Here is an 18,311-nt window from a genome sequence, read left to right as displayed (position 1 = left end):
CTTTTGCTACAGAGGACTCTCACAGAAATGTGCACTGAGGGCATAATCCCTTCATTTCAATAAAGGAAGGACTTTTTATTATCTCTAGTGGGGATAAAAGAGAATTGTGTTGAAAGTAGATCTTGTTTCTTTTTGTGTTACAGTTATAAAAGAAAATGTGAGACAAAATAAAGTATGTTAGAAGAGATTGGCAATTGTCGAGGGGAAGGAGATAATGAAATAAAAAGCAAAACAAGGGCAAGTGTTGAAGAAGGAAGACATTAACCAGGTGAAAAGTTGCCATGAGTGCAGAGTTAAGAAATAAGAGCCCTAACATCTCCTATGAAGATAACTCAGTGAATGGAGAGAAATGAGAGGTGATGTGAGCCAGGAGGATAGAAAGCAGGGAGCTGATGGAAAAGTTGTAATACTGCTTGGGAGGTGTAAGAACCAGGTGGAAATGAGTTCAGTGCATATGGTGACAGGGGGAAACCTGTAAGGAGGCAAAGGGATGACATCAGGGTGCTGGAAGTAAAAAATACAGTGTTTTATGCAGTGTGAAAGAACCATATTATACTGGAGAGGGTCCAAAGGAGGGCCACACACATGATCAAAGGGCTGAAGAACCTGTCCTGTGAGAACAGACTAAAAGAGTTAAGGTCTTTTCTCCCTGGAGAAGACCAGGCTCAAGGAGGCCTCATCACAGTATTCCAATACTTAAAGAGTGGCTACAAAAGAGGAGGGAGGCTCCCTCTTCACAAGGTGCCACATGGAGAAAACAAGGAGCAACAAACAATACAAAATGCATCAGAAGAGATTTCATCTTGATGCAAGAAAGATATTTTTTACACTGAGAACAATCATTCACCAGAAAAACCTCTCCAGAGATGTGGTCCCATCCCCAGCACTGGAGGTTTTCAAGATGCAACTGCACAGGGTGCCAGACAATCTCATCGTGGCTCCCTTTCTCATGACAGGTGGGACCTGATGATCTTTCAAGGTCCCTTCCAACCTGGGCTTTTCTAGGATTCTATGAACATCTTTACCAGGATTTACTGGCCTGACAACAGTGCAGGGCCCTATGGAATTCAGATGCTTAACTATGTAAACAGATTCCAAAGAGACATCCATGCCATCAGATTCAAGAGGCAATAACTGGAATACTTTCATGGAGATCTGACAAACGAATTGAAAACAAGAATCAGTGACAGAAGCTTTCTCTTTTTTTCCCCTCCACTGTCTTAGGGAACTGTACTGACCAGCACTGAATTTCCTTCTCACATGGTGGGCAAGCCTGCCAGTTGCCAGCCACTGGAATAGCCTGCAACGAAACGTAAGTAGCTGCAGTAAAATCTTGCTAAGCCAGCTCCTTCAAAAGTGTCATCTTCAATACTGAACATCTCAACAAAAGGCATTGGCAACACTGAAATAGGCAGTTCTATAAAACTGAGATTTAAAGAGGAGCTATCTTCATTTGAATGCAGTAATTGCATAGTATTTTAAAAGAGCTTTTTGTTTTTATTTTACCAAAATGCACGATCCACATTTTTCTTACATGCTGTTATATGGGAAGATGGTACTTAGTTTTTCTAGGAGTCAAACATGGTTTTGCAGAACAGAACATTTTTAACAATTAAAAATAGTGATTAGAGGGAAGAATTTTAGAATATTTTAAAACATGGACTCTCTGTGGTATGTATTTTTGTACTGTTTTAAGGTCTCAAGTAATAGAAAAATCATACAAAGGTAATACAAGCAATCTGAAATCCACTGCAAGCAGTTCTATTTTAACTCAGCAATTCACACCAAATTCTTTCACCGCACTAAGAATGAATTCAGGAAAATAAATATCCAAGGAGAAATATGGATTTAATTGTTATTGCTGTTACGTTGCTAAAATAAAACAGCTGTGATCACACACTCAGATAAAGCCATTGTTTAACAAATATTTTTATTAAACATCTCTGTAGTGGAGATGAGTCCAGCTCCCCAAGAGCAGAGCAGGCTGCTTCCCAGACCACCCATTGCTCCCGAGGTTAAACAACCCATCCAGCTGTTGGGGGGTGGGGGACCTGGATCAGACACACTGCACACCATGGCAGGCATGGAGTTTGCTCATGGACACATGAAACATGGACACATTAAACTGTAACAACTGGATTTTCACATGCAAGTCAACAGATCAAGATCTTTTTTCAAATCATTCATTTGACCCCTAGTTAGTGACAGCAATGGGGTTTCTTAGAGGGCACCTTCCCAAAACTAACAACAACCCATGCGCAGAAGTCTTGGAATACTAAGGTCAGCTGATTATAAGAGGCAATGGGGAAAAGCAGGGCACAGGGAGGTCAGAGGTACAACAGGAGCAGTCAGGAAAGTAAATTGACCACTGTCATACAGCAAATAAACTGTGTGTCTGAGCTGTGAATAAAACCCAGAAGTCCTGATTCCTTGTCTCTCTGCTCTGTTGCTCCAGTCCTAATCAGATCCTCTCTCAAAACAACTTTTTAATATAGACAGTCCAGGAGAGTGAAAGATTTCTCCTATCTACAAACCAAGGGTAGTAAAAGGTTTCCTTCACACAGTCACTCCAATATTTCTGCTATGGCCTCAAAGACTCTTGTTAATATATATTGCACTTTTCCTCCAGGTCAGCAATCAGAATTTCTGAGCCTGAGAATTCATCATTCTGCTCTGAAGGTATTTTCAAGAATTATTCAAACTTAAAATCTGAGCAATCTTTTACGGGGTGTTTCCTTCAAGTTCTGGCATCAGTCAGTCTGTGTTTGCTAGGGTTATTGATGGTTTGTTGGAGTTATCACAGGAGTTTTAAAAGCAGAAGACATTTTCATGCACAACATTTATAAATATCCAGTATTGGTCAAGACTTATATCACTTTTCTGTTTTAGTAAAATAATAAACATCTCATATTCAGATCAGACAGAAAATAGACAAAGTATGAAGATTCATACTCATAAACTTTTCTATGTAAAGCAAGCTACATAATTCACAGCAGTACATAAGGAGACTTAAATTTGTGCAATTGCTTCTAATCTTTAATTGTAAACATGCACTGTTCACCATGGGATGTGCAGTGCTGTTTTTCCAAACAGATTTTTAGGAAACCAATTAAGCAGCTGGTCTTATCTAAGACTTAAAAGTGCCGATCAAAAAAAATAACAACAAAAAAACCCAACAAACCACCAGATTTAGGATGGGCTGGGGATTACTGAAGTCGAGCCATTGCAAAGTCTATTGATCAGTTTTCCTAATAACACATCAGTCACTGAATACAAGTGTTCAGTTTTAATTTAAGGTTTTATCAGCCACTTGGAACCTGGAACCCATGGGTCAGGTCTTCAACAGTGCAAATCAGAGCAGTTTTCCTGTAATATAAAATTATACAAGTTTGGAACTGATCTAAATATTTCACAGAATCACTGAATATTCTGAGCTGGAAGGGATCACAGAGTAACTGAATGATTTGTGTTGGAAGGGGCCTTAAAGCTCATCCAGTCCCACCCCCTGCCATGGGCAGGGACACCTTCCACTAGCCCAGGTTGCTCCAAGCCCTGTCCAGCTTGGCCTTGGACACTTCCAGGGATGGGGCAGCCACAGCTTCTCTGGGCAACCTGTGCCAGGGCCTTCCCACCCTCTCAGGGGAGAATTTCTTCCTAATATCCAATCTAACCCTACTCTCTTTCAGCTTGAATCCATTTCCCCTTGTGCTGTCACCACATGCTGTTGTAAAACATCCCTTCCCATCCTTCTCTGTCGGATCATCCGAGCCCAACTCCTGACCCTGCACAGACACCCCAACAATCCCACCCTGTCCCTGAGTGTTGTCCAAACGCTCCTGGAGCTCTGGCAGCCTTGGGGCTGTGCCCACTGACCAGGGGAGCCTGGGCAGTGCCCAACCAGCCTCTGGGGGAAGAACCTTTTGCCAGCACCCAGCCCAGCCCTGCCCTGCTCAGCTCCGGCGCTCCCCTTGGCCGGCGCTGCCCTCTCGTGGGCACTGCCCGCCTTTGGTTCGCAAGCTTTGGTAACCGAAGAACAGTCGTACAGCACATCCTACAGCAGGTATTTGCTTTCTGGTTGAAAACAGTGAAAAGGAGATGCCTGTCAGCACTTTATTAGTGTCTATGCAACCCTTCTGGAGGACCTTTAAAATGTGTTCAGCAGTCTCAAGACCAGTCACTCCAAAGTGTAATAGAATGTAAACCTGTTTAACAAACTCAGGTATGCAAACAGTAAAATCATGTCCTGAAAAATTTAATTACTGATTCAGCAGTTCAGGGAATGGATACAAGGACAAGAGCACTGTTGTTCCGTACTGACCAGCTGCTGTTTCACCAAGTCATCAGTGCTGATCTAATAAATTTCCAGTCTGTTTGTGTGGGCTACACTTACTGGCTCTTTCCTAACTCTCTGCTGTTATCTAGAACAGGGCAATAGATTGTAACTCAACTGCTTGGTGCACTGTTTTCCTCAAAACATTTAATTTTACAAAGATGCACTTGCAGTTCCTATATGGAACAAATGCATTTAAGCTTAAACTCTTTTGTTCTTTCCTGTGGCAGTATGCTCACATAATTTACAACAGAAAAGCCATCCAAGGATGCCAGCTAGCTACATTCTATTTTCATTATTCAGCAATGACAAAGATCTGTCTTAGCATGAATGCTTCACCTGCGAATTCTTTTTTCTTCAGAATGTGACAATGAAAACATTCACTCTAGCAGTAACATTCATAATGCAAACCACAGTCCACTAACTGAGACCACCAACACATTTATTGGAGTTTCAAGTACTTGCCAGGTGATAGGGGTATGTGGGAACCATATCGTGGTTCTATGGAATTGACTGAGAATCCTGAATTTATTCTAACAAATATGATCTGGGAAGTAGTTTTCAAATAGAGCAGGCAGAGATTTCTTGAACCAGTGTAAAGTTTAATGAAATAGTAAACATGGGCTCTAATCAATAAAGTCATTGCTCACTTGTCACTCAGCTAATACTCCCCATGCAGCCAAAATGCAAAGTCAGTGAGAGGGATTTTCTCCAACGCTTTTCTGAAACAGAATTAAACAGAACTTCAGGCCCAGGCCCAGTTCAGATCAGATTTAACTGCACAGTGCCTAAAAGAGACACAAAGGTGTGCAAGGTCCAGCATACAATTTATAAAAATGTGAGTAGTGTGGAATCAAAATCACCTCAAGTAGACTTAAGGGGTCTATAAAATTTATATAACAGAGGTGGTCTTCCAATATCCAGAACCAAAGCAAATATATTACACACGAGAACATTTTCAAGTGGCCTGTTCAGAGAGCAGGCTGCTGAGCACGGGGGATCTGCCACCAAGGTTTCCCTGTACAAAGATTAAACATGCAAAAAATTATATAACAAAGAGAAGAGAATAGCAGAGCATTTAAAAACAGGGCACAGCTAAGATGGGAGATACAGATCATATCAGATATGCAAACAATACTTATTTCTTCACTGTAATTTCAGTGACTGTGCTCAGTTAGATTGCTGGAAATGGTAAACAGAGAATAGTGCCGATAATTAGTGCCTTAATTGGAAAGAAGCTTCAAACAAGTAGTCTCAGCCACATTGTTGATTTTAGCAAAATTAGGCTAAATTCTGTTTAAATGTGGAAAACTACACAAGAATCAACCAACAATTGTGAAATCGATATGTCAGCTAGAAGGGACTGCCTGACACTAAGAATTAGAAAAGCAAGGCTGTTCTCAGAGTATGGAGCTCACGTATGTAAGGCAGGAAAAATGACAAGGAATTCATAGAAGGAAGGTACTGCCAACTACATCAAATAGGAGTCAGGTACCCTCAAGGCATTAATAGTTCCCAAACAGTACTACTATTTAACATATCACTGGAAGTTGTGGATATGTCCATTAATCCACTGGAATGACATTATCTCAAGTATTACCAGCCACCATCTGAAGAGCAACTGTAAGACTACAAAGAAACGAGAAAAGTATACTTTCATTAACTACTGTGCCCTCTCCCCAAGACAACGCTAAAATCATTGAATTAATAACATGTACCCAATCTGGTAAGAACATTCTATAATATGTTATATGCAAGCTGGCTTTAGCTCATTTTGTTAGTAGGATTAATTTTTAGAAATTTAAGACTTCCCGTTAATCCCAGATAATAGAGCAGTTTGGTAAACTAATCAGATTTCAGTGAATGTCAGTGCCATTTGATTTTAAATGATGTGAAGCATATTACTGGAACTATCACCCTCTCATTTTATGAAAGGATGATCTGGAAGAATGTCAGGCAGGGTTCACAGACTCTCAACAGCTGCAGAGCTCTGCTTCAAGTCCTTTTTAAAATTATGGTTTTGTTTATTCTGCTTTATCTCTGACTGACATTTTCTGACAGCAAGTTAGGACAATAATTTTAAAAAGACATGGACTTTGTCACAACAATGGATGTTCAAATACTGTGTAAGAAACTGGTATACAAACTTACCTTCTATATATACACCACTAAATTACCACCTCCTACAGCCAGATATCTGATGTGCATTTTCAATTAAAAATTGACTGCTCTAACTAGTCCTTCCCACTCATTTGATTCATGAGCTTCATTTTGCATCTCCCTCGTTCCCCATACCTTTACTCCAATTGGTTCCAGCAGGGCTCAAGCCTATTTTATTTCTGGTTAATCAGATTAGGTAAGAAGCTGGGATTGTGATGTCAGTGCGTTAATAGAAGGAAGTAATGCTTCCTGCAGGAAAGATGGCAAATTTGACCTTTTAGAAGCAGGTCTTGATCTGCCTGCAAGATGAAAACAGAGCAAGCCAAACCGCAGTAAGAACGCCAACTCATTCCACGAGAGCAGCCTTCAAAGTGAGGTTATGGCTCATGGACTGCAGGTAAGAAAGAATAATACTCTCATGTTTGCTGTTTTGCTTGAAGGGAGCTTTGGGTGGGGGGGAGGAGGTCAGCTTCAGCAAAAATAGTAGAACATTAGAAATAGTAAGTCATGAAAGGCCTCAGTTCTTACAGGAGAAAAACTGGATTTCAGAACAGAAGTATCTTAATAGACTCACTTTTTTACAAACTTGTGACATTATTTGTTTGACTTTAATATACCTGTATTCATACTCTTTCATTCTGTGCTGATGAAACAATACTTACTTATAAAATCTCTTTACTGTACAAAATTGCTGTAGTTCATTTTGTTGGGTTTTTCCCCCTTAAACTCAGAAACCTACAGTAATTGAACAACAGATGACACTGAAACTAAATTAAACAACTAATTTCTCAAGTTATAAACTCATGATTTAAAAATTTAATTACTTTGTATGATAGTTTAGCCGACTGCTTTATTATTATGGGCTGCTGCTGTATTATTTAGCATGTGCCACCATACAAATGGTTTTATGAGCCTGTTGGGTCTATGCAGCAGGTTGCTATGGTGATGTGGTGCTCAAACTGATGCAATCCTTAAGGTTCTGTTCTTGAACCTTCCATCAGACCTTAAAAAAGCCTTCACACACAGCAGCAAACAAAGTATTAATGTAACAGATATTGTTTGCACAAAATACCCTCAAGAAGCGCAGTTGTTAACCAAATAAAAGGTACAAAGATGCACTGCTGGAGGAGCTCTAAACAGTGATGACTGTGCACACCTGTAAGCCTTAAGATTAGCTTTATTCCATAGGTACATTAACATGGACAAAGCCCCTCCCTCACTTGAGCTGAGCCAGTTGTGATGCCTCTCATCAAGTGCAGCAGGAAGCTGAACTTACTGTCAAGGAGGCTGATCTTGCTGTGCAAGATCATCTTGCTGTGCAGATGAAAGCCCAATTTATAAATGCAAAAGCAAATGGTAAAGCTGAAGTCCATTAAGCACTGCGGTCAGTATCATGATTGGGCAAAAGAAACTGTTCCAATCGCAGGGAGCATTGTCATTGCATTTTAGCTGCAGTTATGCAGAATGCAAGAGAGATGGGGATATTGGGAAAAAATTAGAACAAACCAAAATCCAACAATAAAACAAACAGAACTTTGTAAACTGTTCATCATGTCAGTCACTACCCTTAAAGGTGCTTTTTTGGAACTCCAAATGAAAATCATGCTTCGGTGTTCCTGTCACCTCAAATAAACACTGTTATTGTACCGATGCTTCTAATGAATTCCTACTGTCATTGACTCTTGTTGACAGAACCCCATACCCTGCCTGTGTATTCACCACTGGCAACCTCACACAGGCAGAAATTACCCCTTTTCAAGCTGTCCAGCTGGGCTAATCCAACACTCAAACAATGAGCAGCTCTGCACTGCACTGAAGCTGCTGTGCATGCCATTGTCTAGGCTGACCCACATTCATACCAGTGTCACTGCCAGAGCCTCTCCCAAGATCAATAAGGCACGAATAAACCTAATTCAAAAACAGTCCTTCACCTAAGCTTTTACTTTGCTGACTTTAGCCACGAAGAAAACAGTGGCTAAACCAGGCAAAATAGTACTGCTGCCACTCAACCAGGGCTCAGCTGTGAGGTTATTCTGTGTGTGTATCTTGGACCATTAGGGCCTATCAATTCTGAGTATTTGCAGAATACAGTTAGTCCAGCCAGGGTGAGATTCTTTATGCATTGCCTTGTAATACAATAATCTGTTCTCTGAAATCTTTAACACCTGTCTCAAGCTTTATCTTTAAACGCAGTAAGCTATTCATGGCCAACTCAAAATAAATGGCAGTAATTGCTTATCTCATTTTTGGCTGCTGTGAGTTTTGCAAGTAATAACCTCCTACTGTTCCCTACAGTCCATTTTTCTTTTCTTCCTAAGTACTCATCTCTGCTATGCCAAAAAAAGGAGAATTAAAAACAATTCATCTTTCTAAAGAGTTTGCAGGTGTTAACTTGTTATCAATACTTTATGCTATCACTGCCTAGTCCACAGCTCTGTGCTATTAGCAAAGCACTGTACTGAGTTCTGTGGAATGTGATTGGTGTGTACATAACCTATTTTGCACTAGTGAAACTTTGAGCCAGCTTTGAATGTTTCTTTCAGTCAGTTCTGTATTTTTAACAATAGCAGGGCAATATTAGATGTGACAAAATCTCACTAATTTGATTTTTTCTGGACTTATTTCTCAAACATATTAGCCCTCATTTTCACAATTCCTTCTACCTCATTATATATTTTTTTCTTGCCTGCTTTTGTACCACCACATTATAAATGAACAAAGCATCCACTAAGGTCTTGAATCCACAGACAGATCTATTTGGGGCCAGAAAAGAAGCCCAAAATGGAGAATGTGTAGCCTCTAGGCGGACACCTCTGGGTGCAACAGCCTGGTGGAATGAGTATGTTGAATAAAGAACTGTAATTCTAAATCTTGGTGTCAAAAGGGTTAAAGCTCTAATGGGTGGGAAGCAGCCATGGCCTGTCCCCAGCCATGCTGAGGATCTCTGCTCACAGGGCAAACAGCACAAACAGGTCCCTGCTTCCCACCTATGGGCTCCCTCTGCAGCTTCTCCTCTTCCCACTGCCATCTCAAACCTTCTCCTTTGGGGTGAGTCATCTCCCCTGTCCTCTGGTGGTTGGTATGTCAAACGTTCAGCTGTGAATTCACTCTTAGGAGGCAGAATTTTCTCTTTTGCACAATGGAAAATGATAGTCGAGGTAGTGCATCACCCCAAAGTAACCTGCTGGCCTATAATCCCAATCTACTTGCCTTAAATTTTAATTTTTGCTTGTCTACCACACAATCAAGCTACTGTGCTCTGCAGAAGGGGAAATGGAATACAAGAGGGGGGGTGTTATTGTTTTGGCTGGGGTTTTTTAATGGGTTGATGATGGCCAAGAATTTCTCTTACAATGACTGGGGCAAAGTAGTTGTCTATCCAGTCACAACTCAGACAAGCACACTAGCTCCTAAGTTATCAGACTGTGAATTGTTCTATCAGAAAGATCAAAAACTCTCAGAAATATTTCTGTTTTGACACATTATTGGGTGGGGGGAATTCTTTCTTTACATTATCAGACTGGAAAGCTTTTTCCTATATGACTCTGTTGCTACTCTTAGAGCTATTTACCTTTCACTTGCAGATAAGAGACGAACAAAGTGGCTACAACAAAAATCTATTTTGCATTCCTAAGCATTATGAAGAAGATTTAGAAAGAGTCTTCATTCCTCATGGACTCATCCTGGACAGGTATGAGAGGAAAGAGCAAAGTGAAGTCAATGATAATTTCCCTGTGCAGCCCATGAGAAACATGGAAACTCTGCAGCTCTAACACTTCTGTTCTAGAGTTTAATACAGGAGAGGGTTATGGAAAAGATTCCTCTACAACACCAGTTAAATTTCCATAGTACCTCAGATATCTCCAAACCCATCTATCCTGTAATGTTTAGATTTATGGATGAAACCAACAATATGTCAAGTGGATTAGGCATCATCTTGTGCACTGCAAGTACATAACTTTCCTATTTCTTCCTGTGGTCACAACTTGCTAGTTATAAAAACCTAACAGCAAGATCAGAATTTTAACTTGGACACTGCTTAATATATGGACAAACAAGTGTGATATACAAAACACTTTACAGAGTGTGTTTTCTTTTTTTTTTATCTCCCAGGACAGAACGCTTGGCTAGAGATATCATGCAAGACATGGGAAGTCATGACATTGTTGCACTCTGTGTCCTTAAAGGAGGCTATAAATTCTTTGCTGATTTGCTGGACCATATAAAAGCACTAAATCAAAATGGTGACAAATCTGTGCCTATTACTGTGGATTTTGTTAGAATAAAAAGCCACTGTGTAAGCAATTTTCTTTTCTTTGGAAAATTGACTCTCTGCATAGATTGACATTCTAAATGCTGGTAGTTTACATGAAAACTCCACAAAAATTGAGTTTATGCATATATTCTGTTCAAAGCAATTCAACTGATTACACACTGAAAAGGAACTGATTTACTGAACTGCCCCAATGAACAGATGGATGTTACACATTCACTTCAACAAACATACAGCAGAATGAATCAACATGACAAAGCCACGGCAGGGATCCAACATCCTCCTCTTGCAAAAAGCAAGAGCAGCACACCATTCATACATACATACAGGATGACACTGTTTAGCATGTTTTATGTGACTTCCCTCTCTTCTTTCTCTTTCTAGAATGATTCACCCACAGGAAAAATCAGTTTTGTTGGCGAGGAACTGTCTACACTAAATGGGAAGGTATGAACTAGCATCTTTACCTTTTAAAGGGAAAGAACTGTTCTTGTTTATCTTCCAGGAAGTGCATCTTTATTAAGATTTTGGTACTGCATACTTACAGCCACTTGACACTGATTTAAAATGCTGGACTTTGAAATAGTGAGCAATTCCCACTGACCTCAGTGGATCCACAATTTATCCCATAGCCCCTAGAAATGAACAACACCAAACTGACTCATCAGGATGGCTCTAGAATACTAGTGCTATACATAGAATAATAGATACAACTTGACTCACCGTGTTTTAAGTTTCCATAAATACTTACAGAAAGACTCTTCAGAAAGTACTAAAGTAATGTCAGTAGTTAAGCAACAAGCTCCTTTGAAAATCAATTGCAACTTCCTAATAACTAAAGTTTGTAGTGTGCTTTTCCTGGACATATAATTTACTGAATATTGCCATGTAAATATTTTCTTTTCTCTCTTTTCTCTCCCTACGTGATCTCTCCCAGAATGTGTTAGTAGTAGAGGTAAGTAAAGGTTGGAGGGGGTGGGGAATGACATGGATGTTTTTCTCCCCTTTCTGCAACTTAGTACATATTGCATATAAAACAATGTCACTGGGCTGCCAGGGTTTTATGCTCTAACTTAATCCACTGACAGTCTGGTTTTCCTTTCAGACTCAAAGGACAGTTTATTTCTTTAATCTCTTTCAGGACATTATTGAGACGGGTAGAACAATGAAAGCACTACTTTCAAAAATAAAAGACAAGAAACCAAGGATGGTTAAAGTTGTAAGGTATAATAACATGTATTGTTATTGTATTGATATAGCAAAATCATTTGGGTGAATAGGCAATGCATGCTGGTGGGTGTTGGTTTGGTTTGAAGTTTGGGGGGAGAAGAAGTAAATGCAGGATGCAATCCTTATCCAGCTGCTGAAAAACTAGGTCTTTATTAAACTGGGAAACTAACCCATGCACTACCACCTTCATTGTTAAAATTTTTAAAAAGGTTTTCTGGCTCTTTCTCTGTAGTCCATAAAATCTGATGGATTCTCTCTTGCCTACTTCCTCCTGTTTGAAGGAAATTATTCTCTTCCATCCGTTTGCTATAACCACATCAGTTGCCTCAATACATGAATGACAACATCTTAAAATTGTCACTAATACAAGTTTCCAGAATCTTGCAAGATTACTTTAAGTAGCATTATACATCAGTTTTTAGTAGACCTCTGAAATGAATTTTTTGGGAATATTCCTGTGTCTATCAAGTGATCACCATACTTCTTGTTTTATGTGCTGGTTATTCTCCTTCTAGTGACTGTCCTGGAGATTCTCAGTTTCTTCCAAAGGGCACAGGAAAACCAAGAATGGATATGACTTCGTGGAAGAAACTGGAGTGACATTGCACAGCTTGTCCCCTTCTCCTTCCCTCCCCACTAAAATCTTTACCTTCCACTTGAATGTGCTTCCCTCTTGTGCTATTCTAGTTTGCTGAGGCGCTGATACATGGGAGGATAACGATCTGGGATATGGAACTGAAAGGACCTGAATTTAAAACCACAGAGCCATTTGGACCTCCAGAACAAACCTAGATCAGAACCTTTCCTTCTCCCTCCATTATAAAGCTGAAAAGTACCTTTTTCTATTACAGTAATCTCCCTGTTTTAATTTAACTGCATGATTGTAGAAGCCTAAGGGGAGGGGTGGGAGAAGAGAAGTTTACAGCTTCTACCTTCTCTGCTCTGCCTTACAGCCTGCTTGTTAAAAGGACATGTCAAAGCCCAGGTTACAGGCCAGACTGTAAGTATTGTGTTTTTCTTGTTACCCAAAATACAGTCTCATAATTTCACTTCATGTGGTCTGTCTGACAACTGGCATATAAATTTCAGGAAGGCCAAGAGAAATAGGTGGAAAATACATGAAACCCAGTGAACTGATGAACAGTTACTTCACCCTGAGACCTCATGACCACTTCATTGTATCCCCCTGGCTGGCCTGAGCACAGGATAAGCTATTTGATAAAAAAATTAATTTTAAAAATCAATAAATAAAATAATTAAATATAAATTTAACTATTTAGATACCAGAAACAGAATCCAACCTTAGCTGTGTATTGTTTGACTTTGACCCCAGAGGGCAATTGTTTTGACTCTGTATTTAACTTGCCTTTTTTTCAAACTGAAAAGTCCTATTGAGTCGCAGTGCAACTACTTTCACACAAGTAAAATCTCACTCCTTGTCTCATCTTTCAGGACTACTTCATAACTACGTTTTAAACAATTATTTTGTTCATAAAATGCATTCTGTTAGCACTTTAACTGTATTACTAACTGATGGGAATGGTTTATATTCTAACCTCTGTTGTCAGTTTACAGCTGATTCTTAAGGAATTGTGCTCAGTACCCCGAAAGCTTGACATTTGTCAGCAATTGTGCTTAGTTCAAGCATGAGTTGAATACAAACTGTGTACTTAAAAACTATTTACACCACCCGAGTATAAAAAGAATTGTACTTTCTTACAGATATAGGCTTTGAAATTCCAGATAAATTTGTGGTTGGATATGCCCTTGACTATAACGAATACTTCAGAGATCTAAATGTAAGTATATGCATGTGCCTCCGCTGTTAGGTATGAAAGCTACCACAGGTAACCAGCAAGAATATCCACTTAGAGCTTCTCAACAACTATAAAACCCTCAAATCTGACTAGAAACTTCTGTTAAAAGCACAAATAATTTTTAAGGTGCCAAGCTGGTAATTCAATGTAAATGCATAAGAACTTCTTCATGCCTTATCTTTTAATGACTCTACTCCACAAGTCCCGTGGCCCATCTGTGGTGTACCACATTTTAAATCCCCCAGGATGGTGAGCAGCACACAGTCTACTGACCACATCTGAAAAGGAAATAACTTGTAATTTGACATTCATTTGATTGTCTCTCTTAGTGCAATCCTATGTTACTCTTTTCTAACCAAGTCTTTAAGACAACTGTGTGTGGACCGTAAGTGAAGGTTTTCCCTACACTGTGTAATGTGTTCATCAAGATATTTCTTCCTTTGTTCCATTACAGCCTCCTTGGGCTGCACTGAGTGAGCATTAGCTGATAAAAAGAACTGATCTTTTTTTCCTGCTTTTGTTTTCAAAAGTACTTTCTTAAATCTAGTTAAGTGGAAAAGTTTTTCACTTGAAAGTCTGATTACTGAGACAAAGAAGTTCTGTTAAAGACATAAACAATTTGTGCTATTGCACAGCAGCCTGAAGGAGGATAAAAGAATTGAACAAACCTGACTTCTACAAAATATATAAATTTATATGTTACAGGTGAGCTTGGAAAGAATATTAACATCACAACTTTACTGCAAGTAGGAAACTTGCGACAAAAATGGCTCTGGGGTGTTTTCCTTACAATTCTAGTAATGTGACTGAAAATCTTTCTTGAATTTCCTTTGAAAGTAAAGATTGACTAAAGCTGTACTTTTTTTTTTCTTTAGCATATCTGTATTCTGAAAGAGAATGCCAAAGAGAAATATAGGATGTGATAACATCAGTCTTCTGGAACAACAGTCTTCTGGAACAACATGTCCAGAGACATGTACAACTGTGTGGGCAAGCAAGAAGTGACCTACTAATTGTACTTTTTTTCACTGAAGAACGACAACATTTTCTAAACATACTAGTCAATGTATTATTTCCTAGAGTGATTATGTAAAACAGCTAAAGGTGAATGAGGTTTGTTCAAATTTCAGTGAAACCTGAACAGAACACTGGCCATAAACCAGATATTCAGGTATTCTGCTGCAACCAGGCGGGAACCTGGAACCTGTTTAGCCATGGCATGTACAAGTGCATATCAAGAGGTTTGGGTTTTAATTTAGTATAGTAAATAGCACATTATTTCTGTTGTATATAAACGGCACGGCCCCCACACAGCCCCTCACGGCTCCCTTCCAGCTTCCATCCGTTGCCTGGCAACTGGAACGCTGTGACAGCGACTGTTGCGTTGGTGCTGGCACCACGACACCCTCAGTTCCCTGTTCCCTCTCACTTTATCCTGTTCCCTGCGGCCTGAGCTCTGTCAGGCAGCGACATTCAACGCTTTCCCAAGCGAATTTTTGGAGAGATTGACTCTCCAAAAAGTCAGTCTTCCCGTTTGCCGAAAGGCAAAGACTGACCGGGCTCTTCACCAACTGAGCCCTTGCACAGAATTGTCTTTGAAGATCACTCGTGTCCTTTATCGGAAGGTAAAGCTTGACGATGTTAAGGTTGACACCCTGCTGTGATAGACCCGGGTTTCCTGAGACACGTCACGAATTGTTCCCCAGCCCTGGCCATATTTCTTCATTGCTTCCCTAGGTGGCCTCGCTGCTGTGTCCTGGCACAGCTGGTTCCTCTGCCCAAGCTCAGGCCATTTGTGCTCTGAACACAAAGCTGAGGGGCCAGAGCTGTCTGTGCCCTGAGCCTGGAGCAGAGGGGGAATTAAGATCCTCCCTTAACTTGTGGGCTGGGTAAAGGGCTGTCTGCCTCTGGGGAAGATGAAGATCTCTCCCCATGACACAGCGGTGGTGGGCTGGAGCTGTGCTTTGTCCTGTCCCTGGAGAGAGATGGGGCTGATTTCTCAGTTCTGCTCCTTCCCCTGAGTCTGGCAGGCAGATCCCTGTAGGCTTTATGGAAGTGGAACCGTGGGGCTATGGAAGAGCATCACGCCAGGGCTAGAGGGTAGGGGAAGCTGCTAGCCTGGATGGGGGTGTGGAGAGTGGAAGCCCTCTGTGAACAGCAGTGTGGGCATGATGGACAGGCTTCATTTGAAGTGAATGAAACTGCAGTTAGAAAACTGGCACAAGTAACCCAGATTTTGAACCAATTGATTTTGAACCAAACTTAATAACTTGATGACATCAGGGTTCGTATGCTCCTGATTTTTACCTGAAAGTGTTTTTTAGTGTTTGTTTTTGAAAACTTTTGTTTAACCTAAAACATTTCTGCAAGTGAAATTCTATTCAACTCAGGGTGATATGTTTTCTGTTTTTTATCTAAGGGTGTTTGTGCATGTGTGAGGTAATGTGCATTTGTGTATAAATCAGAACATATTAATTATTACGTATTCACACGCATGCATACACTTACACATTCATACTCGATGGCCATCAAACACACATCACACAAACATATCTTTGGGTTTCATTTTACAGTGTCTTTTGGTTATGAACTGAGAAATTGGCATTTTTTGTTTCTCACCCTCAGATTAGTAATATATGTTTTCTGTTTTGATGATAGTATAACCTGTAAAAACATAAACATATTTTGCTTCATGTTCAATTTAAATTTCAAATACATATAAACATTCCTATAGTTCAAGGATAAAATATATACTTCTTCTATTTTTAAGGCAAATATATGTCTTTCTGTGTTAATTTGGCTTTTGGACTTAAGGAAAATTGTTATTGCAAAAACTTAAAAATTTTCAAAAATACAGCTATGCATACATTTAAAAACAATTTTGACTAATAGTTATGGAAGGGTATCTTCATTCAGCAAAGGTTCTTTGCTTTCCTTCGCTTTTCCCCTTGTTTGTTTGTTTGTTTTTGCGCGGGGGGGACAATCTCTCCATTGGTAGCGTTTTGTTCGCCTCACACTGTGAAACTGAAACAGGTTAATAAACAAAACAGGTTAATAAACAAAAAGGTTTGCAAAAAAAGACCAGTTCTAAGTTCAGGCTGTGAGAAAAATCTCATTTTATTAAATTTAGAAAAACGGCAAAAGCTTGCAAAACAAAAGGAATAAAACGAAAAGGAAAAATTACAACACGTGTTGGGTGTCCTAGGCATACAGGATTCCCAGGAACACCCCTTCCAATTCAGAAGTCCCGCTTTTTAAACATTCTTAAGGTTCAACCCTGTTACGTAATAGAAGAGGCGTTTCCCTCTGTGTCGTGCTGGGACGTGGAGCGTCCAGCAGTATGACGTCTCTCAGGATCAGCCATGTGGCATAGGGGGTTTCTTTACTAATATTCATTTTACAGTTCCTTATTCCCGTCCGCACGTTTCCCCGACACCGGTTCCAGGCTGAATCCGGCGTCTTACAACTCCGCGATACGCCTTGTATTTGCTTGTAATAAAACCGATTCTTTATTTCTCACAAGGCTGCAAAGAAAAAGGAAAAAAAATCAAGGAAGGGGGTTTTTGCTGCTTTGACTGCTGCTGAAGTCGGCAGCTTTGTGTCTGCCCCACTCCGTTTGTCTCCGGGGTCCCTGTTCCCGGCTTTCTCTCCTGCTGTTGCCGCCGGGCTTCCGCTCGCTCCCTCCTTCGCCGCCGGTCCCGCTCGGGCTCTTTCCTCCCTCGGGCCTTTCCCGGAGCCCCCCCGGGGATTCTGTGGGATCCTCTCCGCCGCCCACGCTCCACAGCCCCGGTTTTTGCACACCTCGTGCTCTGCTTGCGTTTGTCTTTCCCGGTGCCTCTTTCGGTCCCGTGTTCCGGGTCCTTCCTGCCTTCGGAGCGGTTCCCGCTCGGCTCCCGCTGCTGCTTCCGCCGGCGCGGGGCTCTCGGTCTCGTTGTTTGCTGGGGCGCCGGAGGTTGTGGTCCTTCCTCAGGGACCTGCTCCAGGGTGTTGAACCCGCGCCTCCGGCCGCTGCTCGGCTGCTGCTGCTGAGAGCGGCGGCGGGCGGCGATGCAGGAACGTGCCGAGGAAGCGCGGCAGTTCGCTGGCCTGGCTCGCACCCCGACCCTGCCCGGGGTGGCCGCAGCGGCGGTGGCCGTGGTTCTGTCTCGCCCGGCTCTCTCCGGGCAGCGTGTGTCAGTCTGCAATGTGCTTGTGCGCTCCGCTCAGGGGCTGGGGCCCGTCCCGGGCAGCGGCTGCTGAGGTTTTTTCGGGCGGTCGCCGAGTCCCACAAGCGCATATCGAGAAGGTCGGTAACGTTCAGTTCTGACATGGGACGCTGGGCCCACAGCAACAGGTTCTGCAAGGGCTGTTCGCCAATTTTCGCGCTATGCTGCTTAAGGTCGCGTTATAAAATTAAATAAATTTGATTTTTTTCAGAAGATATTTGAGTCCCCATTGTACCCTACTTATTGTTACAAAGTCTTTGAAAAATAATTACCCAATCTGGAGTTCGTAGTCAGCT

The 18,311-nt window shown here is 41.1% G+C and overlaps 1 protein-coding gene across 1 annotated transcript; it reads left to right on the top strand.

Annotated features, from left to right (window-relative positions):
- Positions 1-6,762: 6,762 nt before the first annotated feature.
- LOC127479155 (hypoxanthine-guanine phosphoribosyltransferase-like) lies at positions 6,763-15,669 on the top strand. The gene is made up of 9 exons (XM_051805770.1): positions 6,763-6,887; positions 10,075-10,181; positions 10,604-10,787; positions 11,148-11,210; positions 11,701-11,718; positions 11,905-11,987; positions 12,947-12,993; positions 13,716-13,792; positions 14,686-15,669. The coding sequence occupies exons 1-9, from the start codon at positions 6,870-6,872 to the stop codon at positions 14,731-14,733; spliced, it is 645 nt and encodes a 214-aa protein (XP_051661730.1). The 5' UTR covers positions 6,763-6,869; the 3' UTR covers positions 14,734-15,669.
- The last annotated feature ends 2,642 nt before the right edge of the window (positions 15,670-18,311 follow it).

Source organism: Manacus candei, unplaced genomic scaffold (genome assembly GCF_025592945.1).
Source record: "Manacus candei isolate 608988 ecotype Guabito, Panama unplaced genomic scaffold, ASM2559294v1 h1tg000065l, whole genome shotgun sequence".
NCBI classification, from domain to species: domain Eukaryota; kingdom Metazoa; phylum Chordata; class Aves; order Passeriformes; family Pipridae; genus Manacus; species Manacus candei.
Note: the sequence above shows the minus strand (reverse complement) of the source record. Positions and strands in the feature narration are given on the sequence as shown.